The 25,151-nt window shown below is 46.1% G+C and overlaps 3 protein-coding genes and 1 non-coding gene across 7 annotated transcripts; all 4 read right to left on the reverse strand.

Moving 5' to 3' along the window:
• Nucleotides 1–17: 17 nt before the first annotated feature.
• Nucleotides 18–5,055, reverse strand: usp21 (ubiquitin specific peptidase 21). 2 transcript variants are annotated; one of them, XM_030338188.1, is made up of 12 exons: nucleotides 4,828–5,055; nucleotides 3,950–4,131; nucleotides 3,339–3,395; nucleotides 3,111–3,228; nucleotides 2,879–2,993; nucleotides 2,471–2,590; nucleotides 2,304–2,368; nucleotides 1,995–2,182; nucleotides 1,614–1,692; nucleotides 1,333–1,440; nucleotides 1,073–1,187; nucleotides 18–846 (listed from the first exon to the last, which is right to left on the reverse strand). In XM_030338188.1, the coding sequence occupies exons 2-12, from the start codon at nucleotides 4,103–4,105 to the stop codon at nucleotides 753–755; spliced, it is 1,215 nt and encodes a 404-aa protein (XP_030194048.1). In that variant the 5' UTR covers nucleotides 4,106–4,131; nucleotides 4,828–5,055; the 3' UTR covers nucleotides 18–752. The 2 variants fall into 2 exon arrangements, with proteins under 2 accessions (XP_030194048.1, XP_030194130.1); XM_030338270.1 differs by having other exon boundaries at nucleotides 3,950–4,254; nucleotides 4,828–5,045.
• Nucleotides 5,056–5,159: 104 nt separating this feature from the next.
• Nucleotides 5,160–11,099, reverse strand: arhgef3l (Rho guanine nucleotide exchange factor (GEF) 3, like). 2 transcript variants are annotated; one of them, XM_030337972.1, is made up of 13 exons: nucleotides 10,836–11,099; nucleotides 10,480–10,525; nucleotides 10,326–10,376; nucleotides 9,713–9,772; nucleotides 9,504–9,611; nucleotides 9,248–9,406; nucleotides 8,649–8,711; nucleotides 8,106–8,202; nucleotides 7,711–7,787; nucleotides 7,174–7,431; nucleotides 6,722–6,892; nucleotides 6,209–6,401; nucleotides 5,160–5,690 (listed from the first exon to the last, which is right to left on the reverse strand). In XM_030337972.1, the coding sequence occupies exons 1-13, from the start codon at nucleotides 10,862–10,864 to the stop codon at nucleotides 5,443–5,445; spliced, it is 1,560 nt and encodes a 519-aa protein (XP_030193832.1). In that variant the 5' UTR covers nucleotides 10,865–11,099; the 3' UTR covers nucleotides 5,160–5,442. The 2 variants fall into 2 exon arrangements, with proteins under 2 accessions (XP_030193832.1, XP_030193918.1); XM_030338058.1 differs by lacking the exon at nucleotides 10,326–10,376.
• A 330-nt stretch (nucleotides 11,100–11,429) lies between these two features.
• Nucleotides 11,430–24,536, reverse strand: uba1 (ubiquitin-like modifier activating enzyme 1). 2 transcript variants are annotated; one of them, XM_030337863.1, is made up of 26 exons: nucleotides 24,301–24,536; nucleotides 21,225–21,338; nucleotides 21,067–21,125; nucleotides 20,784–20,952; nucleotides 20,312–20,446; nucleotides 20,113–20,219; nucleotides 19,902–19,992; nucleotides 19,675–19,807; nucleotides 19,486–19,583; nucleotides 19,247–19,393; nucleotides 18,962–19,138; nucleotides 18,636–18,743; nucleotides 18,456–18,536; nucleotides 17,918–18,070; nucleotides 17,203–17,368; nucleotides 16,817–17,013; nucleotides 16,546–16,610; nucleotides 15,074–15,269; nucleotides 14,883–14,957; nucleotides 14,577–14,766; nucleotides 14,354–14,442; nucleotides 14,147–14,239; nucleotides 13,555–13,746; nucleotides 13,031–13,132; nucleotides 12,855–12,955; nucleotides 11,430–12,688 (listed from the first exon to the last, which is right to left on the reverse strand). In XM_030337863.1, exons 2-26 carry the CDS (start codon nucleotides 21,336–21,338, stop codon nucleotides 12,553–12,555), a joined length of 3,174 nt encoding a protein of 1,057 aa, XP_030193723.1. In that variant the 5' UTR covers nucleotides 24,301–24,536; the 3' UTR covers nucleotides 11,430–12,552. The 2 variants fall into 2 exon arrangements, with proteins under 2 accessions (XP_030193723.1, XP_030193642.1); XM_030337782.1 differs by lacking the exon at nucleotides 24,301–24,536 and adding an exon at nucleotides 22,715–22,931.
• LOC115553804 (small nucleolar RNA U6-53/MBII-28) lies at nucleotides 13,217–13,336 on the reverse strand. The gene has a single exon (XR_003978514.1). It is a non-coding gene; the product is annotated as a small nucleolar RNA U6-53/MBII-28 (small nucleolar RNA).
• Nucleotides 24,537–25,151: the final 615 nt, after the last annotated feature.

Here is a 25,151-nt window from a genome sequence, read left to right on the forward strand (position 1 = left end):
CCAGTAAAGTTCAGGCAAATTGTAAAATGGAACTTTATTTTTGGTTCAGAGTGGTATAATACAGGGTGGTCAGTTGCGGTCATCTAAATGTCACAATAATCAGTATTTTGTCAGGGAACAGTGAAGTATAAAATATATCTTAAAAAAAGGTGTCTAACCCAATGTATGCATTAGTCAAGCAATTACTGTATTTAAGTCCTTTAAAGAACAAATAACACTTTTTAGAGTACATAACATAACTAACTGTCATGTTGAAATATGGGTTACAATGGCATACATTCAGTTTATATGTTTAAAGCTATTTTTCAAGACTTCTTAAACCTGATTTGAATCTTTAAGTTGTGCCATAGTTAATCCTCTAACTTCTACATACTCCAGGTGTTATATCCACATGATTAAGTCCATTGATATCTAGCCAACCTAAATAAATCATAGCAGCAAACGGAGAGTGTGTCTATTTGTAGAACTAGGTCCCTTGAGGAAAGAGCTGGCCAGTACAGCTCAAAATATTCTGTAAGCAACAAGAATAGCTTTTCCCTCTAAATTCCCTCGAGTGCCTTCTTACATATCAGGTATCCTCATTATTTCCCTTAAGTAACGAGAAAACTGAACACTTCAGTCCGCATTAGCTGACAAAGTCAGAGGTGCCAGAGCTAGTGTAAAGCTGTGTCTACTAGTTTGGTATACAATGAGGTAAAGCGGCCCTGATTGGCTGTGCAAGATGTTATAAGGTCATCCAGCCGGCGTGAGGTTTATTTCCTTAAAGTGGAATTGCTGTTAGTGCGCTGGTAGAAGAGCACATAGGCTTGGTTTGTCTGGAGCTGGTTCTCCGAGACTGGAGTCACACTGCCAGGGGCGGGAGGAAGAGACAAGGTGTAGAGGTGGGAGAACCGGAGAAGAACACAATTAGAAAGGCCTGAGCTAAAAGGTCACAGATTTTAGTTTCATCAATCAATCAATCAATTTTATGATCAAGAAATATTATTATCGAATAATGTGCTGCTTTTGTTTCCAGTATTGAATACCAGACATTGCATTGTTCGTAAGTGGGTATATAGTGGGGATATGTCACCTGGAGTCATTGTAGAAGCACCATCCATTGTCCTCCCGACAACAAGCCGTGTAATGGCCCATGTTCACTGTCCCAGAGTGGTTACATACGGCATACAGGTCATACAACACTGCACCTGCAAGAGGACACAGATTCTCTTATAGATGTGTGCACAGTGGAGAACCACATACATTCAACGAATCACCGTAAAGCAAGCAAAAACAAACAGGGAAGACAGACTAGTCGCACAGGATGGGAATGGATGTGGAAGTGTTTGTTACCACAGTCAACAGGTCCATAGGGTCCAAGGTCGAGGTTGAGTAGTGGGAATGACACACACACTGTGCTTTTACTGATGGACCAGCGGGACATGGTGAAACGGTTCAGGTCTGATGCAAGGTATTAAGGTTTTTATCATATTTCAAGATGGACATCCATCAATATCTACATCCACATTAATATCGGCACCTAAACAAATTATTGTGTCCTGCATATTTTACAGGAAAAGTCCATAGCATTCAAATCAGACAGTAGGAAGGAATGGAATGGTTGTCATGGATACGGATAACGATGACCTGAGGGAACCTCTGTATGGAAAGCCTTTTGGTGCTCTGTGTTCGCCTGGTACACCGCTCACACATCTTAGAGACACACATACAGCCACACACAGGGACACAGACACCCAGACAAAGACATTGTGAAAAGCACACACATGAATCCGCAAAATACATTAAAATGACACGGAAGTTGATGATGGGGGCTGATGATGCTGCTGCTGCTGACAATGCATATAATCATAATTATAAATAAACACTAAATGTACTTCTCCTAGGTCTAACAGCATAAAAAACAACCCTTTTCTCCCTCAAGTGACTAGCGTTCCGTTCTGTGTCCGTATATGACTACTTTAGTCTGGCCCACCTTGTGTCTGCTGACGACCTACCGGTGCGTTCTCCTTGTCCAGCTTCTCCTCCTGAGAGAAGAGGTCCAGACACTCCCTGAGCGTCACCCCGCCGGTGGAGCCCCTCTTGGGCATGGGGAGGGACAGGTCACAGAAGACGTCGAACGTGTTGGAGTGGTGGGAACACACGGAGCAGTGGAGGGAGCTGCGCAGCTGGCCAGAGAACAGGTCTGATAGGACCGTGGGAGAGAGAGGATGATGAGAGGGGAGAGAATCATTGATGATCGTGGTTGTGATTGGGATCGGGGGGAGGGTAAGAGGAGCAGCAGCCGTAATGGCTTGTTAACTGACCCACTATTTTACTGTCATCTCGCTCCAAGTGTTTCTTCCACATCGCCGCGGCCTCTTCTGAGATTCTGAGAGGTGGCAAATGGTGGGGGTGTTAGCGCTGGTGTAAAGGTGAGGAAGAATCTTAAAAAGAATCCAAGGAGTTCAGTAAATAAATACTGGATGCTAACCTGAATTTGGCATATTTTTGTACAGGCTCCTTGCCTGTTCGTCGCACACACACACGTCTGTTGACCTCAGTGTGTAGTCTGTCCAATAGGAACCGCAGGAACTCCTGGGCGTCCTGCTGACTGGAAACATTAAAGGTCAGACAGAGAGTGGGGGGGATAGAGAGAGAGAGAGCGAGAGAGAGAGAGAGAGAGAGAGAGAGAGAGAGAGAGAGAGAGAGAGAGAGAGAGAGAGAGAGAGAGAGAGATGATGATTTTGATGATGTCACTCTAAGAGCAACACCATGGATGGATGTTTTTATATTTGACCTTTTCCTAAACACAATGTGTGACGCTCATGCAGAAGAGAACACCTGGACCTCTGCATGATGTCCAACAAACTACTCCCTGGGGACCGAGTGTAATCCTTACCTGTAGCCGCTAAAGTAAGGCACTGTTTCTTTGAAGATCGAGTAAAACTGTCGTGGATTGACCTCTGTGTCCTCCCCGTACACGTCCCAAAGGCCCGCCAGCACCCGAGAGAACGCTGAGAGAGGAGGAGGGCGATCAAAATGAAGATCATGGCGATCAAGCAGAGAAGAATGGCGTTTGGAGCCAAATAGGAGCATGGTTGTAAGGATGGCTTGGTGCGTGGACAGCGTACCTTCCATGAGTTTAGCCTCTTCCTTGGAGCTCTTCTCCTGTCTGAACGTCTTGAGGAGGCAGTAGTCCCTCAAGCCGGGCGTGTGAGACAAGCACTGGACCACTGCATTCAGGAAACACTAGCACCCCGGGGACAATGGAGACAGGGAATATTTTTTTTGTAGGTCACGTGCACTTAAATAAAGAACTTGAAAAACTCTGGTAGAATTTAGTTGCTTTAGGAACTTACAGTGTTTCCTACATTCCGAAGGCCAACTCTTCCACTCCCCAAGTTTAGCTGCTCTTTCTGTAAGCGAGGCAAGAGAAGGAGAGGCTAATGTTATACCATTGCTATCAACAGTATTCAACTATCACCGTCACTAGAGTTTGTGAATAAAAAGCAAAAGATAGCATAAATAGCATTGAGAGGAGCAGGTCAATTCACGGGGTAAACTTTCCCTTAGTTTGTACCTGACCTTTTTGTCCGTACAACATGTCCATTTCAGAAGGTTTGTGTGTGTGTGTGCGTGTGTGTGTGTGTACACAACGCTGGGCGGGACAGATTTAGCCTACTAATCTAATTAGCATAGCCTAGCCAGGGAAGCTAAAAGAAGGTCAATGCTGGAGGAGTCATCCTATTAAGACAACATGCACGCAGCGCTAAACATGTGTTTGTATGTGTGTGTAACTCATTTCCTTTTCTATGTATACGTTTATTCTACATTTGAACGTTTCTCTATCAGAATCATGGACCATGTGTAAGAGAAGCCAAAAAAAACAATATCCAACCAGAGGTGACGTTCTCATGTGCCCGCCTACTTATGATGTTGTTCTCATGTCAATCACGCTCCTCGAACCCACCTCATTATCTGTGACCAGGAGCAGGCCCATGAGCGAGGTGTAGAGGACCGACTGAGAGATGTCAGCCGTCTCCCTCTGGAGGCCATTCTGGGATATCAGGGTCTGGCATAGGGCTTGGCACGAGCCCTCCACGTTGCCCCCACTGGCCCCCGGCATTTCTGCTTCAGTACCTTCAACACAGTCTACCGAGGAACAGATACATGACAACGAGGCCCTTGATGGTTGAACTCCTTCCACTTCGTCTCCTTACGGCCAGGGTCACGGTAAGGCAGGGCAAGACACAGGGTGTGTGTCACATGACCAGCCTGCAGGAAAGAGTGTCTTGATTTCAACAAACAACAGTTGGGGAGTCATCTATACTCCTGTTCTTTCCCGGCAAGGTGATAAGACTGGGAAGATTATTTATAGCAGAGTGAGGAAGAGCGGGCTGTAAGCCACGGCGGTGTAGAATGATGCACACATGCTCCCTGGATGTAAATCCCCTCAACTTTCCAATGCATCCCCATCTGCGTTGGGTACTCTGCTCTCCGTCGTGATAACGTGTGCCTCTCCGGAAGGTCACCCGGCTGTCTGACGTCTTCACTACACAATCTCTCTAGCCATGAACATTGAAGCATCGTTACAAAGCAACTACACAAAACGCTTTGAGTAAGCGCTACCCCTGACCTGTGCTGTCCTACACAGAACCGGTCTATTGCATAACAGAGCACAGCACAGACTGCTGTTTTAGGAAGCCCCTTAGATAGATGCATCCTTGTTGCAGCAAAACATGTGCCAAATATGCACTTCAATCCAAATAAAGAGTTTTGTAAATCGTACACAAACCCTGTACGAATATTGTAGCATTAGCCCAGCCGAAGAGAAGTGCTTGCACCTACCCGATCAGTTGCTGGTCACTCTATCTGTGGACAAACTGTCCCTCCGCTCTGTTCCCATCACCTGCTGAGCTGTTAAAAATGCATAAGGGACCGTCTACAGTTTCCGTAGGTTAGCTCCCTTGGTCTACCTCCCCTATGCCCCCTGCCAATTGGATGGAAGACATGGGGAGGGACAGAGAGACAGAGAGTGAGAGTGAGAGAGAGACAGAGAGTGAGAGAGCGAGAGAGAGAGACAGACAGCAAGAGAGAGAGAGAGATAATCTGCACTAATCTGTTCTATGTAAATCTCGATACGTCTACTTAGGCCAAACAAAGTACACCAACCAAAGGAGGGCCTCTTAAAGCATCCGTTTATTTAAAAAATATATGACACAAAACTTAAAGACATGTACACAAGTACCTTTTGCAAAGTTTGTAACATGAGTTTCACAGCATAAAATACATTCCAGGAAAACATTGGTTGTCTCTCATAGTGGGTGTAACTCGAACGCTTTTTAAAAAATATTTTACAAATATCACTGCTAAAAATATTATTGCATATCCTTTCACTGCTTACCCATGTATGCATTACATACACTCAGACACACAGCATCACTTTCATATGACATGCATCTGTCAGTGCGTGGCGTGGTGGGTCATCTCTATAGCTGGGTTGAGGCTGAGATCAGCTAAGTTATTGAGGGTGGGGTCAGGGGGCGGACTCTGCAGATTCTGACTGGTCAGGGAACTCCTGTCCCGCGATTGGACGATGGCCTGGCGCAGACAGGTGATCCACTGCTGCTTGTTGAAGGAGTCGTTGGCCTGCAGGCTGTGGGACTGGGCTTTGGCGCGGCCCCTGCTACTCACGCGGAAGCAGTTCCTCACTGTGTGTGAGAGATGGAGAAAGTTACAGACATGGAAGTGGAAGGTGGCATTTGGTCGCCTTAGGTGTACAATACCGTGACCTACGGGTAATGTATTGTTCAGATACGGCAAATCTGTTAGCTGTTAAGCCTTAACAGCTAACTGTGTGTGTGTCTCTTAAGGCTTAACAGCTAGCTGTTAACCCTTAACAGCTAAAAGAACATAATATATACCAATTTGTCATTTAAACCATAGTATTATTCCACAGTTAGTATTTACTTGTATGATAAACCAAAGTACATCATTTTCTACATTATCCTTGTACACAATAATTTGTCCTCACAATTTTCTAAACGCCATGAAGGAGGAAGGAAGCCACTTGCTCAAGGTAGCAAAGTGGCTTAGAGTACAGAACCCCACTGTCTGTAGAGTGAGAGACGGTGGGATCCGACCCCTCAAATCTTACCGACTGAGTGGAACACCCAAACCTCAAGGAGAGCCCCACCACCCTGCCCCGCCCCCCCCCCACGACTCTGACCTTTGTCGTTGCCTCCGGTGAAGGCGGTACGGAAGGTGCCCCCCCCGCCGGCTTCTGAGTCTGGGATGTCCTCCAGGTTGAGCAGGGCGTTGGGGAAGGGCTGGCGGTACACCTGGTAGAGGTGGCCCCCCTCCCGGTCCTCCCCAAGCCGGGTCAGCACCAAGGCCAGCTCGAACAGGAACACATGGAGCCGCTAAGGGGCAGATTGCGGGACGGAGACGAAGGCACATGGAAGGAAAAGGAGGAAGGAAAGCAAGAAAACACTGACCATTTGGCTTGGGTACCGCAGAAGACACATTCTGGCTCTTGAGGGAAACGAGATGTCAGGCTGGTTTTAGGTTCTTAATATTGGTTGAGATGTCTAAACATTCAGGCATCAAACCCGAAGCAACCTCGCAAATAGTCCCCTATTTAGTTGCACTAAGATTAGTGGACAATTTGCGTGTTCTCCTTGAATATGGATGAGGGATATAATTGATACAAAGAATGAAGAGAGGGCAGGGGCAGCAGTACCTGTCCCTTGCTGTTCTTGAGTTCTCCTTGGCAGTAGAGGAAGCGGGAGAGCTGTATCTCTGGTATTCTCTGGGACTCCTCCATGTAGGCCAGACCCCGTCTGTAGAACTGACACTCTGCCTCCCCCGTCTTCTTGTTCACCTCTTCCACGATGCTCAGAATCAGCTCCAACTGAACGGCCCCCGGAGAAAAAACAGGATTTAAGTGTTTTGGCCGGCTTAAAGAATGACGTCCAGGGATCTGTGGATGTATCAATGGAATGGTTTATAGTCATTTAGCAGTTGACTTATCCATGTTGGTTTTACTTTCGATTTCATCAATCGGGATGAGGCTTTTTCTTGAAGCCTGCAGGTTGACTGCCGATAATGGGAGTTGAACCACAAAAACTGTTTTTGACTGGGAATCCAACACACCCTAGCAACTACTATCCATCCCCCCTGAGAACCACTCACAGCGTCAGGTAGAATGTCTTCATCAGGGTGCTCCGGTGGAGTGCACTTCTGGATCTCTTTGAGCAGTAGCGGGTATTTGACCAATCGGCTCCGGGGGAGATCCAGGAAGTTCCACAGGTCCAGCTTCCTGCTGAAGGGGGACTCCTGGCAGAGAAGCAGGAAGCGCTCCACAGCTTTGTCCTGCTTCTTCAGGTCCAGCAGGGCCTTGGCCCCGACTTGATTGCAGCAGTAGGTAATGTAGGCCTCAAGGCAGGGGAACTTCCAGGGGGCCATTCAGAAAGAGAAAATATACACAGACAGACAGACAGACAGACAGACAGACAGACAGACAGACAGACAGACAGACAGACAGACAGACAGACAGACAGACAGACATATATATATATAGAGAGAGAGAGGGAGAGGGAGAGGGAGAGAGAGAGAGAGAGAGACACAAATACAAAGTCGATAAGTTGAAGGACAAACTCTCCACTCTCACCTCTCTATCTTTCTCTCTCCTTTTTTAGATGGTCCATAGTTGCCATGGCGATAACTCACCCAATTCATCAGAGTGGGCGCCACCTCTCCTACAGTCTTCTCTGATCCTCGCAGCTTCTCTAGGCGAGTCAAGAAGTCTGCAGCAGCAAATACACATAGTTATTGTAGCATGGTGGGGGACAGATATGCTGAAACAAAACCACCAAGTAACCACAATGAACACTCTGATGGTAGACGCGAACTCTGTGCCGTAACACGGATATACTGACTGCTAAGACTTGCTTTTGCACTTTGCAGTTTTTTATAATCACTGTGTGTATGTACCTCATGGTAAGAATTCTTAAGAATATCGTAAATATTTAAACATAAACAACGGCCATAATGCAAATTTACAATTTGACTTTGATCATTACGTATCTTCATCATTGGCGAGTTTCCAGTAGGAGACATCTTACCTTCATGAAGTGGTATGAGTGAATCCAAAGTTCCAAAGATATGGCCCAGCTCGCTCTCGGTCATGATTTCAAGCTTCAGCATTGGCTCGTAGTACACCTTGCAGACACACCACCAAGACAGCAGGAGGTACAGGTGAGGTGTGGCACGGAAAGCACTTTCTATGCCTGCTGTTACAGTGTTGGTTCAATTTTATAGCCCATCTATGATGACAGCGTTGACCTCAGTTGGCTGATGTTGAAGTTGTCACCATGCCCGTAGCCAGCTATAAGGTCGACTCTGTCATTTCTTTTAGAGCTAAAAATTAAATACAAACTATAAAAAGAAATCTGCGTTTGAGAACTCCTTTGAGATGAGTGCATGCCTAATTCAGTGTAGACTTGTTCTTTTGTTTCCACTATGTGTGCCATCTGGTACTCAGAAACGTGCAGTTGGTGTGTGAGCCAACAACCCCACTCCCCCCTGCCCTATTTCTCAAATCATGGCTACATCTCTAGTTGAGACTTCAAATCTGTATTGGCTTAAGGCCTGTTCTGGGGTTGTACCTTCTTCACCAGAATGAGGTCCTCTATCAGCTGTTTTTCACCTTGTGTCAGCTCGTAGATAACCTGCACGCAGAAAGAGAGTGTGACGTTAAAAGCGTGTCGACATTCCCAGCTCTCTCCCAGAACAAACCAATCACATGCACTTAAGCACATCCAAGTTAATGCACACACACACACACACACACACACACACAAACACACCCCACACCGAGACGCACACACATGCACAGCTGATTGGTGCAAACAGGAAGCATGGTGTCCCATGCCGACTCACATCCTCTTTCACAATTGCACTCTTTACCTCGAAGTGACACAGAGTGGCACTTGGGAACAGGCAGATTCTAAAAAGTGTACTATAACATCTATATAACTTATAACATCATCTGCCACATATACCCAGAAAATGATAATTTATTCAGAGTAAAAATCTCTAAAGCCAAACACAACATTTTACAACTGCCAAAGTTGTGCAATACCCAAGGTTTCACCAACTATTTCCCACTTTTGGAGTCAGGAGTTCCCCGATGACCCCCTCCCAAAAACCTCTGTCAGCGCGTGGATTTAGCATGCGTTGTATTTCACCCGGCCTCATGCTGTACCTCTTGCCGTTTGATCTCCTTCGCTGTGAGGTCATGGCTCTCCACGGTGTCGCTCCAGCACTGGCTGTTGTGTTTCCGCGTGAACAAGGGGGGCTTCTGCCGAGAGCGCATGTTGGCTGGGGGCAAGGGTCGCGCCTCCGTTCGGAAGCTGATGGAGCGCTGTTGGATGTCCCGGGGAGTTATGTCAGTAGACGTACAACGGAAACCGCTGCTCGTTGGTTTTTCTTCAGTATGTATTCATGTGGGTGCAGGTTACCGTGATAGACTGTCCAAAACGCTTCAGGGCTGGGGTCTTTGCGGGGGTTATGACGCCTGTCAGGCTGTTGGACTTCGCCACAGGTCTAACCCTCTTTGTACTTGGTTCCTGGGGATAATGTTTCCGTGACGTTTTAACACAGAAAGATAAACCAATTGTCCAGATCTTCCTGGATTGATAGAAATTATAAAAAGGAATGAGAAGTTCACCTCTGGGTCTTTCTTGTGCTCTGTGGTCTTTTCGTGGTCATCCTCCTCATCCTCTTCATCCTAAAACACAGAGAAAACAATGTATCTTCTTTCAAAAAGAAGACGTTTATCCAGAGTAAATGAAGGAAACATCTGGTTTGGAGGAATTTGGTTGTGCATTGTTGAGGTGATTTGATTAATCGAATGGCAGAATAAATGGATTCAGAAGTTCAGCGCATTTTATTAAATGATCACTTAAGGAAGAAGAACTATTGCAGCCCCAAAGAGAGAAACTAGGTGAAGCAACATGAACGGGGAGACAAAGCAGAGGAAAATGAATAGTTCAGAAGGGTGTCGAGGACAACGTTGTTGCATTACGCAGATCGCTCACTTCCTGTGTGAACCTTCAAAGAGGAAGGATAAGGAAACCTTGCTTTGTGTGTAGAATCACAAACGTCTGCTTCAAAGAACACCATTAGGGCATGATCAGTTTCCCAAAGACCAACACATGCATGCACTTTTGTGGTTACACTTCAAGAAGGCAATGCATAGTTGTCACTGCATAGCAGTGACAAACTGCTAAAGAGAAAGAAGGAAAGAATGGAAGACTCCTCAGTGATCCCTCATCACTCACCTCTGTGATGCAGAGAGCAGGATTCACAAACGGCTCCTGCTTTCTCTTTTTCTACAGTTTAGAAGTGAAGTTTACAGGTTTTTAAAAGGCTGAACATAAAGGCTTCAACAGAAGAGAAAGGGGAAGATATGCAGATGCACTGCAGTGGACTTACACAGGTGTGGTCCGAGAGGTTACACTGTCTGTCTCTTGAACCGGACCTATATTAGGCACAGTCACAGCACACATTCAGAACCAGGTAACAATTTACATTATAGTTCTCACTTTATACATCAAGTCCCATCCGTCAGCCCATTGGGTCTACATGGGGTTGATCTTGCTGGGTTGAAATGCAAACATGGAAATGTTTAATAAAAACTAGTACGAACTTACATTTCATCACATTAGGCATTAGATCAGCATCATTTGAAACCCTATTACAGCGTGTCAGAAAGCCTAAAACCTCACGAAGAGTGGCTTTTGAATTAAAATACAGACTAATTCCTAAGACTCTAAACAGTTTTTACATACCGGGAAGTCAACGAATCCTCAATTTCCATTGTCTTCAGCAATCTTTGGTCAATTCATCCTCACACCTATTTGCCAAAGTTTAGAATTAGTAACCCCAATGACCAGAGCAGGTTTTTCCGTTGTTCACCTGCTCACGACTACCAGCAACCGTGCACTTGCTTCCCCTTCACTGCTGCTCTGACCACATCCTTTACGTGTTTCACATCTTGCCGTACCTAATGGTGCTCTTTAGAACAGAGCTCAACACTAACGCTCAAAAGTTGTGTCAGACAAGAGCACTTAATGCGAAAACTTGAGAAATAGAGGAAGTGATTCTTCGCCCCCGCCACCCTCCCAACCCCTCCCCCTTCAAATAAAGCCTTACGATCAGAACTGATGAAATGAACAGGGAAACAGAATGTAAAAGATTGCGAGTTTTGATTATGAATTCAAACCTTAGATGTTTTGAAGAGTCTGCGTACATTTTCGGGAGGTGAAATGGGTCGAACAAGTGACATCTTAACTTCAATAGCACACAACCCAGACAATTCAAACCACACTTTGTGAGAAATACATTTTAGAAATAAATCTACAAAATGAAGACAAACACGGAAACATCTTTAACATGTTTATTCACTATCACATGAAGTGCTCCCATTCCAGGATACAACTCATTGCCTTGCTCTTACACTGTAATATCATCTGGAGTTTAACAAAGTAGAAAGAAGACAGTTTGTGATCTACTAGGTTTGTGCACCACAATTCTGCTCCAAATAAAATAGAAAAATAAACACCACATGGAAAATAAAGATAAGTGGAAACTCAAGTCATGTGCAAGTGCCTTTCTGCAAGCTGGTGCGCAGGTGACCTGACAGACACAGACGGGGGAGGGGGTCAGGTTCAGGTCTGCTAGGGCCCTTGTCCTGGCGCAGCCACTCGATTATTATACTGTCAGCGACATCTCATTTGCATATCAACTAACAATTCCAATTTGCAATCTCAATTAGAAGGAAGGTCCACATTTTGGGTTAATAAAAAACAAAAAATATTGAAAATAAATCTTAATTGCCTTTTACCATTATTTGAGATGAGAAACTGGTATAACGTCCATGACTTGTGTTTGTGGAAAAAAGCCGCAATGTAGGTCTAGATAAGATAGGGTTCGAGGAGATAAAAAGGGGGTGCCCTGTTGAAGTTACCGAGGCCTAGGTGGGAGAGAGAAGCTCAGGGAGGTTAGAGAGACAGTAGCCGGGCTGTGAGGCACAAAGGGAAGGCAAACACTAAGGCGCATAATTGTCAAACTTGGTGGGAACATGTTTCTGGTAGAGATTCACTAGAGGGCCGGTAAACAGGCTTCCTCCCCACCTCTAACAACACTCCGGTCTACACAGTCGTGCACTGTCTCCCCAACGTGCGGACAGGTACAGCCTTTGAAAGGTCAGCTCAGCGGAGCTTATGTACAAACAGGCCCTGGGCTACAACCACAGGCCTCAAGGAGAACTGATTGATCCCATGGGGCCGAAACGACTTCAGACCGCCCCTCCACCAAAACCCATGGCTGTACCCACCCTCCACCCTGCGTCTCTCCCCAGTGTGTGTGTGTGTGTGTGTGTGTGTGTGTGTGTGTGTGTGTGTGTGTGTGTGTGTGTAAGTGTGTGTAAGTGTGTGTAAGTGTGTGTAAGTGTGTGTAAGTGTGTGCAAGTGTGTGCAAGTGTGTGCAAGTGTGTGTTCATGCGTCTCAGCGGATGGTGTATCTGACATAGGGCACTTCAACGTCGTCGTCCGTCTCGTCGTTGCAACACAGCTCGAACACCAGGGCCTTCACGTGCTTGCCCAGCTTCTTCTTTGACACCTTAGTCACGATCTCCGTCATCCTGAGGAAACCAAAGTTAGTAAATTACAAAAAGGGTCCACAATGCCCACGAGTCCATTGAGCAGACGCTTTGCCAACGTGACCGCCGGGCGAGTTCCGCTTCTCGGTTCTTAAACTGTGCTCGTGAGTCAGACGTTGCCACGTCAAAACCAAGTGGGGACACTTACGGTAGTTCGAGTCGCTCCCGGAGTTTGGCAGCGGGCATGAAGAATGAGTACAGCATGGACACGCCCTGAGACAGCATGGTGATCTCCAGCTTGTGCTCGTTCTGCACACAAAGAGGAAGGGTTACACAACGCAACACAAAACATGACAGGGACGTGGTGAGGCGCGGGGAAAGTACCTTAAAGTAGTCGATGAACTGCCGAAGGGTCATCTCCTCGCCGTTGGGCTGGATTCCCTTCACCTCGAAGCGATCCCACAACGTCCAGTCGATTTCGTAATACTGCATCAGAGCAGGGGCGAGAAAGGAGGTTAGCGTTCCATTAGTCCATCCTGTGTGGTGAACGACAGACCTAGATACGAATCTTCTCCTCAGCCCACACTGAAACCATCAGCGTGAGAAGTTCAGTTGAACTCACTTACAGCAGGCAGTCACACTGGCCTGCCAACTGCATCAGTATTAGCATGGCTTGATTCATCACAGGAGATCGATCCACCCATTTTTCCAAATGCTACAAAGCTCTTTCCTTTGATTTTCAATTACACAAAACATACCATCATGTATTTAAGACTGAAGTTCCCCCATAAAAAAACATTTAAGAATCCAACGTTTAAGTCATGAAAATAGTCAGCCTCGTCAATAGACAAGTTTGATGGCCTATTTAACATACCATAAGCAACGGAGCACAAGAGCAACCACCCTACCTTATGACTGGGGGCAGCGATAGGCTCAGAGAAGGCGAAGAAGGGCAGGGCCAGGTTCATGAAGCCGTTCTTGAACGACTCCAGCTTGGTGTGTCCCTGGACGATTTTGATGAGCTCCAGACACACCAGGCCCACCACGGAGCCCGTGGTGGTGGCGATGGCCGGGATGATCTTACCAGCGATCAGCTTGCTCTGGAGTGGAGGGACAGGTGTTTGATTAAGTTACACCCCAGGAGAGAGAAGTCGGGTTTAAATTAATTATACCACAGGTGGCGCCGCCCGAGCCACCTGATTGATTATCTAGACTGATCAAATAAGCACAACACCAGCCATAGCTCAAATGAAAAAGGCCTCATCACTACGAATACCACTCCGCCATTGATCTGACCTATAGCACAACACTTTAAAGGGCCTGAATTAGCAGCTGTAGTAAGGATCCGTACCGGTGACAAAGGGTTAGACTTATGGATGCTACTATTCTATTCAAGAGGCCTTTTGTAGCCAAGGTGTACAGTTGTATTTAAAACACCTGCATCTTAAGACCACACAGTCCCAGCCGGTTTAGGGCCTAACAAAGTCCATGTGGCCCGACCTTGTGTCTGTCCGCAGGGGGGATGTCGTAGTTCTCTGCTCTGAGGTTAGACGCGGCCACAATGAAGTCCATGTGGAAGTTGGAGTCGTCATCCTGAAGCCCACAGAAGAAAAACAATTAAATTACCATTTAGTCTTTAAATGGGCAGGGTGTTGGAACACAATAACACAGCCGTGTGTACAATGAGTCAGTGGGTGATGGCGTTACCTTCTCGAACTCAATGGCGGTCAACTTGAACTTGTTGGTAGACTCCAAATTGGGGAGCAGCGTCTTAAGCTCCTCCAGTCTCGAGTCATCTGTGCACACAAACACAGAATAATTAAGAGTAGGGACGGATAACTCCCAGTGGACCCAATTGGAGACCACCCACACCCCTTTTAACAGGGCTGAGAGCCCTGATGCGTCTGTGCTGTTTGGAGAAAGGCCTCACCAACTGAGCCGTGGGCGCTGTGCATCTCCGTGTCTGACACGTGGATCTTCACCCCAGAGCGGGGAGTGAAGACAGGGATGTTGATCTCCTGCAGGATCTTGGCCAGGGCGGCGCGGTCTGTGCTCCCGGGCATGCCGTACGTCTGGGCGTACAGGTTGGCGCCGGCCATGACGTAGTCCATGTGGAGTTCCTGGAAGGGTTTAAAAATGTAAGAAGGAAAATGCTGTAGAAATGCCAAGCAGGTGACAATGGAATAAGTGGGACGATGCGTCCTGAAAGTCATGCACAGATGTCAAGGAAACTCACGTTGTCAGTGCTGAATTCTAAGCCGTGGGGACACCTTTTAGGGCCGGACCAGAAGGGGGCGCCAGAGCTGGTCAGCTGTAAAATCAAAAAGACAGCTCTGCATCAATTTCGATGCCGCGCCGTACACGCGCCGTTAAAACCGTGTTTGGACCCTCTTTGATGTGGAGCGATGGGGTGGGCGCTGGGCGTACCTGCTCCGGGGGGAAGTTGTGCAGCAGCTGGCGGATGTTGTTACTGTACTGGCACTGCCAGTGGCTGCGGGCCCAGGTCACACATTCCACCCAGCTGTGGGGGCAGTCCGTTACCAGGGTCTTGTAGACCGCCTCCAGCACCTCCAGGGGCTGAGCTCCTGGAAGCTTCAGCGTACGCTCCATGAACTTGGGGTCTCTGTGAGGAGAAGAAGCATATCACCCACATTGAGTTAGTGGATGGATGCAGAGTAAAGCCATGGGCCAAGTCATGATCCACATAGAACGCGAGTAAAATGCCCGGCGGGACAAAAAAAAAAAACATGGTCCCAACCGGGCGACGACTGATACTTTGATGGAAAAAGTCTTCGGAGCAGCAGATGGTCGCAGAGATTTTAATTTGGTGATATCCGCTTGCAAAACAAAAATTTTCTGAGAAAACGATAGTATTGTTTTAAAATACATGCTACACTTTCAAACCCAATTAATTCCCAGATCAAGGCTAATACTTTCTACTGTTCGCACGATCTTTTGAATTAGCTGGAATCCGAACCGATTACGCCTTTTTCCCCCGCAAAAGGCACGTTCTTTGCAAGAACATGACAATACTGCTCCATTGGTTCGAGTCAGATTCTTACCAAAAGATGAGGCGAGAGCTGCCGAGTTCCTCCAAACAGCATTGAATGGTAATATTGTTTATTTTAAAGCATTTCCTCTTTTTTATTTATGTTTAACGGACACCGGAAAGAATTACCTCACATCCATATACATTTTGGGCAGGTGTGAAACGATATTACATTTATTAAATGCGAGTATGTGTTGCGTCAGACACAACTGTTCAGCAGGATTTGCCATTGCATTTTTGTAGAGTTGCAGGACCAGCAGCCAAATACTCTTTTGTTGAAGCCCTCACAGGGTGGTGGACAAGTCTTCTATTGGTCTACACTGAGAATTCCTGCCAATGCTTCTAATTATTTCCTTCAATAATGGAAACTGCTGCTAATCGTCGCCCTGTCTGTAAAAAAAAAAAAAAAAATCCTCTGTCCATCCATTTTCAACGTACAGCGACATCCGATTAGAATCTACTTCATGTAAAATACAAACATCAAATATAAACAAGCACACACCCAAGTACTCAAGATTCAATCTTGTTGAAGCTCATCAATTCAGACTTCTCTTCTATATTGCAAAGCCATTTCAAAGTGGATGACAGAACATTCTTTCTTCAGACCAAATGTTTGGGCAAAATGGAAACCACACCTAGGGTCTATTGCTCAGCAAGTGTTGCTTGGCAACAAAGTAAAACATTGCAACCAGTTCTCTATGTGAGAGCTCTCCACTAGTGGCCAGTCTAGTAATGACGGGTTAAAGGGGGGTTTGCTGGGCTTCGGCGACCACTCTACCGTGGAGTGCAATGTCCATCCCGTCATAGTTCCCAACACCCAAAGTCAGCATGGGGGGGGGGGAAAACTCACGTGAGATACTGCATTGCGTTCTCTGAAGGTTGTTTGAATAGTCCCTCAAACTCATCACGTGCCCACTAAACAGGGAGAAAGGACACAAGTTAGAGAGCAGTGCAAACACAGCTTCAGGGTGTATGTGTGGTACAGATAAAGAGAACGTATGATACCAAAATAAAGAGAACTTATGAAAGCGCTAAAACACGACCCCTTTGAAGGACTTGCTCCGTGCGCGCTCTTCTCAAAGCGAGTACTGTTTGCCAACGCCTGTCTCTGGCCTACTGACCTGTAGTGTGTGTTCGATGGCGTTGGGGAAGTTCTTGAGGGTGCAGATGGGGATGGACTTCTCTGGAGGGTCCTGGCTGGAGCTGTATGATTCTGTGAGGAAGGGGATGACTACCTGCACGTTGCCCTTGGTGCCCAGAGTACCTGACTCCAGCAGGGGCTTGCGGTAGTACACGCAGCGCCGGTCCATATACATACCTACAGACAGAGAGCCAAAAGGGGAAGTTACAAAAAGGGGAACCAATTTTATACTTAACATAAAGTAAATAAAGTCCTTGAATATGAATCAGAGTAAGCCCAGGGTCTTGATGACGCACGACCCAAGTCAGGTGACATGCAGGTCACCCTTCAAAACAGAATGCATAGCATTTAGGTGCACTCCCTTACGCGCGTCAACGTTGTCCAGTGCATTGGCCACGCCGTGGAGGCTCTCAAAGAAGTCGTCGTCGTAGACCCGCTCTGTGTCGGGGCCCACGCGGTTCTGGTGGCCCGTGATGTTGAAGGAGGGGTTCATGAGCTTCACCGCTGCCGCCGCAGTCTCACTCTTCATTTTCTGCACAGCCCAAAATACGTCATTTGAAGATCTAAAATGTTTTGATCTATAAATATTCTGCATAAATTTAAAATAAAAGCCAAATTAACTGAAAACACCATTACAGGACATTTTTTATGGAATGACCCTTCTCAGAGTTAATGCGGAGTCAGGCCGCAAATGCGACCTCCGCATCAATAAGCTTGACAAAATGAAAAGACAATCAAAACAGTGCTTTGAGGTTTGTGCTACAGCCCTAGATCCTTGCGGCTTTTACAACTGCTTTCCGGCTCATTTCCTGAGCGTACTTTCACAGCATTGCACCTGCTAGCCAAACAGATAGTCCATCAATCAGGAGAACTACTCCTGCTTGACTACAACAGCCCACACCCAGCCATTTGTTTTAGTACATCATATGGCTCCTGAGCCATGCAGTTGCTTCGGATGCACTTGAATAATACAAATAGGAAACTGGAGGTTCAATGTAATTCAACCCAGAGAATAATATCCCAGCAGTGGAGCTCAGGCTCTTAGCACTGTGCTCAACATTTACAATATGATGCTACTAACCGTGACATCACAAGGCCTGAAGAGGAACTGTCTGTTGAGGTTGGATTTCTCAATGGTGTCCATGTCGGTCACGATGACCTCGCCTCCTTTACTGGCCAACCCCATCATGGCAAAGTTCTTCATCAGCTCACAGCCAATGGCACCTGCTCCCACCTGACAGTCACATTTTGGGTTGAACATTGACATTTTAACAACATTTTTGTTAAGACAATAGAATCGGACAGAAGAAAACTAAGTGTCAATGAATTTATAATAGATTGCTTATAGTTATAGCTGTTCTATTTTGTAGCATTGCATTTTAAAATTAGGGTTATTGCTTCTTGGTTGCTTGCCAGATGAAACGGGTACATTTACAACATTACTTTATTCTGAGGTTCTTAAATGGTTACAGGCATTTCCCATTCTTTACAAATCTTTAAATACCAGATTATTCAGCTGGGGATTTCTATTTCTATCCGATCCTTCCAGAACAGAGTATAGCACACCCAGCAACAAGATCCAAGCAAACTTCTGATAACCTCTCGACGGGCTGACTCACAAGGAAATAGCGCTGCTTGGCAAGCTCGTCCTGCAGCTTGGTGCCAAACACTGCAATCTGCCCGTCGTAACGACTGTTCCTCTGGGGGAGGGGAGGAAGAGATAAGGAGGGGTGAGCTGAAGTTTCAGTCACTGATTTATTGGTGAGATTAAGGGAGTGTACGTTTATATTGGCACTTACAGGTGCGCACTCTTCCTCTGAGAGCAACACTCCTTCCTCTTCCGCCAGGCACTCCAGTGCGTCAAAGTAAAGCCACTGCATAATGGGCATGAACTTTCCAGTGCACGCCTGAACAATAAACGGACATAACCACATAAGTTAAGAACAGTTAAAAGGACAATGCAACCACAAGACATGCCCTGACATGCAGACAGCAATACTCTGAAACAACCTGAATGATTAGGGAGGACTGAAGTATTGACTCTTAAACTTTAGGGGGAAGTGCATTTTACACACTCCCATCGCCCGTATCTGGTGTACTGTCCTTTTTCTGTTTGAAGAATTACCTTCATGACTTCCTGTGCAGCCAGCCCACCAATGAATGCATTAATGGGTGCAAGGTCGCCAGCAGCGACGAATGCCAGTTTCTTGATAAGCGGTTCATCCAGCTCCTCCACCTTTGCTGAACCGGTCAGAGAAGAGTTCACCTCCTTAGCCAAAGCTACGATCTCGTCAGCATCAGCCTGGAAACCCAAACAAGAAGGTCAGCATGTTACAATAGTACAAACTACACTGCAGTGGCCACCATGGATTGCAATCATGGAGTCAGAAGCTGCAGAGTGGACGCTCACCCGGCACCAAGGCTTGGGCAGGCTGCTGTGTTTCTTCTGGTAAGCATGGATAGCCTGGTAGCCGACATGGAGCTGTCCTGGACGTTCAAACTTGGCAAAGTCTGTTATCATCAACTCTGGCTCAGCCAAGGAGGAGGGGAAGGATTTCTGCGAAGGAACAAGGATTTGTTCAGTTTTTTTTAAAGTCACCATCATGTCATTGTGCCATGTCAGCTTGAAATAGAAAGTGAGTCACTTACAAAGGAGATCTTCTTTGGCATCTTGACCTGGGACACAATCCCTCCTCTCTCGTATTCAGAGAAGCCGGTGGTGTCGCAGATGCTGAACGTGTAGGGGCCTGTCGAACACAACAGCCGGCCAATTTAATTATGAATGAATCCAATGATACATCAGCACACGCGGGAACTAAGTGAACACAACTCACGTACCAAGAACCTTGATTTCAACGGGCGTGCAAGCGTTGAGCTCCGTCATACCCAGGACCTCGGTGAAGGTGACGAAGTCCCCGCTCTCGAAGCCGTGACGGGCTTCGTCAAGGCAGGTGACCACCGCGGCAGCGTCCTGCCAAAGAATACGGATACACAGTCGTCTCAATCGGCTACTTCCAAAGCTCATGAGAGCACTGCAGACTTGCAGAGCGAGCGGAGGGACCCACCTTGGTTATCATGGAGATCATGGCGCTCAGAGGCTGCTCTCCGTTGATGTCGAACACCACCATGTCATCCCCAAAGTCGCAGAACAACTGACTGCAAGACAAAGCACACACATACACACACCAGATGGTTTACAGACAGGGTTGGAAGAGCTAGACGGATGCTTCAACAGAGGATGTCGGCTGACACTGGGGGAAGGCGCAGAAGGCTTACCCAAACAAGCCCCTTGTGTCTGCGATGACCAACTTGACGCCTTTGCTGTGACAGTACTCGCCCACCTGAAGCTGCTCCTCGAGTGGGGAGTTGGTCAACACCACCACCTAAGATGAAAGAGACATTGCATTCAAAGAAGGGCCTTTGATCATGGGACCAAAGGAAAACCGAGTGTTGCAGTTATATGAAAAGTAAGTACCTCAAATTGAGTCAGGTAGTCATTGGTGAGGGTTCCTGTGTAGGCGACCACGGGGACATAGCTGTTGAGCTCTGCCAGACGGGGCTGGCTCACTTCGGCCCTGTTCTTCCCCAGATCCGCCTCCCGCAGGTAGAACTACCGCATACCAAAAACAAAGACGTACCAGAAATACAGAACGTGAATGACATCATACAAATATTGCATTGCCATCACAACCAGTCTACTACACTGCACACCAATTACCAACCAATTTAATTAGGCTAAAATGCAGCAGCCTTAACTCTTAGTTCAAAAGGGGTCAAAAGAGAGCTTGGCATTCTCCCTCAAGATCTTGGTTTCATCATCATGTGGCCCTGTGACAAGCCACCCGCTACTAAATGTAGGTCATTGCCGACCAGTAAGGTCAGCTTCTATCACTTAAAATGTAATCCAGGCCGATAAAATGATTTGCAAGACAAAAATGGATGCACACCTGTGAGGAGAGGTCTCTCCATTCAGCCAAACCCTGATCGTGCACAGCGACACTTTTGACTCCTCCCAGAATAACATTCTTGGCAATCTCCACTCCAAGGCCTCTCATGCCAGAGATGAGCACCTTGGCGTTCTGCATGCGCTTCATGGCTTCATGGCCCAGAACATAGCTACACGGGAACACAAAGTGTGAGACATGGCCAAAGGATTTCAATCAACTCAGTCTTTTCACCAGGAAGACAAATAACCTTTGTGTTGGGTGTGGTTTGCAGTGACAGACTTACAGTTGTCTGGAGTACAGCCCTTCATCGATCTCAGCATCATTGCCATTCTTAGCCATTCCCTGCAGATGGACAACAGAGGCGGCTTGTTAGTTAAGTGTACCAGTTTAAGAGTGTGTTGACCATGCTTGCGAGGCAATCCTTGCGGGTGTCACACTTACGTTGGCAGGTGTGTGGGACAGTTCCGTTTTAGAGTTTGAGGAGGAGCAGTTGGATTCCGTCTTCGTCTCCGTTCCTGACAAGCGACGCTTCTTGGACAGCGGCGAGCTGGACATCTGTGATGCACAAGCCAGAGTTAGCGTCCGTTCCAAATTAATTGCAATTAACATCCACTGACGCACCTCAGCACTGGACAGTTCCTATGTTGACGAATGGTACCAAAAGCTTTTACCCAAACAAAATAGATGGGTAACATCTGATAAATGTATCTAGGTGGCAACAAAGGACACCTAATTATTATGCATTAGCTAGTTTTACAATGAGATAATTTAACACAACAAATTGTGTGATATCAGACGAGATGTTGAAATAATTGTTTCCAATTCCAAGTAATAAATTACATTAAGAAGCTGAAGAGCTAAATTCTACTTCTTCCTTTTCATGTTGGTGAAGGGATTTCCAGTGCAGCAGCTGGGATGGCTCTAAGCCAAGCACAAATCTAGTAGAAAACGAACTGAGCCCTGGGAAGAGCCATGAATAGCAGCATTATCAGTCCTTTCATTATCGGACAGAGCTGCTTGTCTGTGTACCGGTATTGTTTATGACATACAAGGACCGACTACCCAGTTTCCACAAAACAGCTGAATCATTAAAACTTCACTGCGGTAAAGGCAGCAACACTTCAATGACTGGCAGGTGTAGACGCAATTACCCGTCAAAGCCACCAGAACTATAAGCACAACTAACAAAAAGATATACATTTATTTTATGGCCAAACAATTCGACATGACGCTCATTACAGAAAAAGTAGTCAAATTAACATAAAATCTGGTATCCTCTGCGGTTTTCCCCGCCCTGAAACGCTGATTGATCCACAAGAACCCGTCTAGTAACTTAAATGAAACTTAAAACGGAAGAGGTCAGGCTTGATATAAACGAAACAAAGATTACATTTGATCCCGTTATTGAAACGAAAGTAAATTTCACTGGCCTCGAAAACGCAGAAATTCAATAAATATATAAAATTCATTCAACAAACTTGATTTGCTGCTGTTAACCAATTTTGATATATATTTTTTTATAAAGTATCTATCTTCTGTCAGCCATCATTTCAGAATCGGATCCCAACATGGACGTAGCAGGTCGTTAACCACGGTAACACAAGTGATTTAGCAATGGATCACTTTTGGACCCGATCGGAGCATTAATAACTTAGGAGCAGAAACCCAGCAGCCTGACAGCTTCTACCCAAGCGGGTCCAGGCCTCATCCAGTGCGGAACACAACTTAACTGGCTAGCTAGCGGCTGCACGCTGCGATACAAAACACCGTCGTCATGATTATCACGAAAACACGATTACTGGCCAATATAAACATTCATAATGACGTACGTCTGTTCGGTTCAAATCAAACCGAAATTATGAATTTGAACGAGCCATCTTCACAAACGATTGACTAGCATTGCACCCGCTCTCCATTGATCGGTTTCTTACCAATAATCCTTCCCTGGCCCTTCTCAAACCAAACCACCTCGCTCTGCTTATGGCGTCAACAACAGATGAAGAGGATGATGATGGGGCAGCTCGGGAGATTAAAAAACGTAACGGGGCAAATAGTCTTCGCTATCTTGTCGAGTCACTATGTCGTCTAGCCGAGTCCTGTGTAATCGTGTTGTTGGCTTTGCGACTGCAGAAGGGAACAAAACCAAAATGGCAGATAGAGAGCAGGGGCGGAGTCTAGGGGCGGAGGCTATGACGCAGAACCTGAGATGTGCACCAGCAAGGGAAGCTGCTGTCCCCGCTCCTTTCTCATTGGCCTGTGAGTCATAGTGTGTGGATATCCCGCCTCTCGCAGAAGATGTGTGGCACCAAAGCTTCCTGGGCACCATAGCTAAACAATGAAGTAGAGAAATTATCTAACGGTAATACAAAAAACACCAGTTCTAATGGACCGCTCTGCATTACAAAAAAAAAGTTATAATCCATGTGTACCAGTGCTGTCAATTTTTAAACCCTAATGCTGAAGACACCGCTGCAAAGCAACTGGCGATGGTTTTATGTAACACGAAAGGTTAAACGCAGCATCTTTGTGTCAGGGAGATTGTCAACCAGACCCCTTTGCAGACTAAAGCCACATGGCGTCTTACAGACTTGGGCCAACTTGCCATTTAATATATATGAAGCTGAATCAGACCATGCGTGTAGCACCTGCTTAATTGTTATCCCACCATAATGTCGACCAGAGATGTGCAATACGTTCACATCCATGTATACACATTAAAAAAGCCCAAGATAGCACCATATACACAGATCAGCAGATGCCACTGTTACATACCATGATTATGCTAACTTTATAGACCCAGACATATTAGGTTAGGGGTGAGCATTCCTGCAGCAGGAGTGTTGGGGGAGGGGGTGTCTAGCAAATGACAAAGGCCCAAGGAAACGGGCCGCTTGTTCTCTTGTGCACATGTTAGGGGAACCCAGTATCCACATCTCCATAAATCACAGCATACTTTCAAATATGCCCAGAAAGTGATACGTTTGCCATTATTGGTATACAATAACTGGCCAACAATAGTAAACAGATCCATCAGTTAACACAAATGGACCACAATGACTGTGGTCACAGTGGACTTGCTAAAGTGCACCATGGCCAAGTTTAAATATGGTCAGCAAGTTAAGTTATTTACGGTCTTATCTCCAACGTTTGGTTTTAAGAAGCTATAGTCCCAAAGTGCGTTGTTTGTCACTGAATGGACTTAGGTTCCTCTACTGTGCACATCCACATTGCAAACCAGTACTAAACACTACTCCCAGCCGAGCGGAGGGTTTAGTCAAGGAGGCATGATGCAGGACACACATTCCCGGCCGTTAGAAACGCTCGCTGGCATGAAATAACCACAAAGTCTCGTTGTCTTCACGATTGCGTAGTTATTAGCCCATGTAGCTTAGCTGAAGAGCTACAGAACCAACCCAGCATTTTCTCTGCCATCCCGTTAGCAGACGAGCTAACCTTAGCAACGTAGCTGAAGCTACCAACAGCTATACGTTTGCGTTCACAAGTGTGCAGAACTTACCACATCCGATCTTACTCGGCCTGATAGGGAGTATCAAAAAATACGCTTTGTATTGAAACAAGAAATCTGACAACAAATGTGACAACTCTACAGTTTTCCCCAGAAGTCTGACAGGGTGGCGGGATCTGAGTGACTCTCCGTGAGCTTCTGGACGAGTGCCTGCCCGGCTGTTCCAGCACGAGCGTCTCAGGACCAAAATTTCAGTTGATAGCAAAGCAAAGCAGCAACATGTGCACGGCGATGGATCAACCGACGTCTTGGTCAGGGGTGCCGCTAAACATGTAAATGATTCATATTTAACTATAGAGGATTTACAAGTGTAAGTTTTAACAAGGATACATTATATTTTTAAAGTTGTATTTATTTTTTCCATACCAGCATGGAGATATAATATTGGATAGTAAAATATATTTCAATAAAAGCGAACACCACACGTAGATATTAATAGGCCAGTCCAATCCGCATGGACAGATGGGACATGTAGGCATAACCCGTAGCCACAACGGCAAAATCGTTTACGCCGTTGTGATTATATCCACCGATTTGAATTATGGCTTAACTTTGAATGCCAAGGCAAATAATAATTGTCCAAAGTAAACCAACACTTTTGAAACTTTAATTGAAAGACATCACAAATACAGCGACACAGGAAAAGAGGAGCCACATACGTTTGAAGAAGAAACCATGAGTAATCATATGTTACATATCAAAAGAGAAAGAATTTAAGAAAGACAACACGTTTTAAAGCTTTTAGGGGGAACATTGCACAGTCCAGGTAACATAAGCCAATAGTATAAACGAAACAAAGTAATGCACACCAAATGCTATGAGGAATTGTATAGTAGATGGCC

This window comes from Gadus morhua, chromosome 1 (genome assembly GCF_902167405.1).
Source record: "Gadus morhua chromosome 1, gadMor3.0, whole genome shotgun sequence".
Classification (NCBI taxonomy): Eukaryota; Metazoa; Chordata; class Actinopteri; order Gadiformes; family Gadidae; genus Gadus; species Gadus morhua.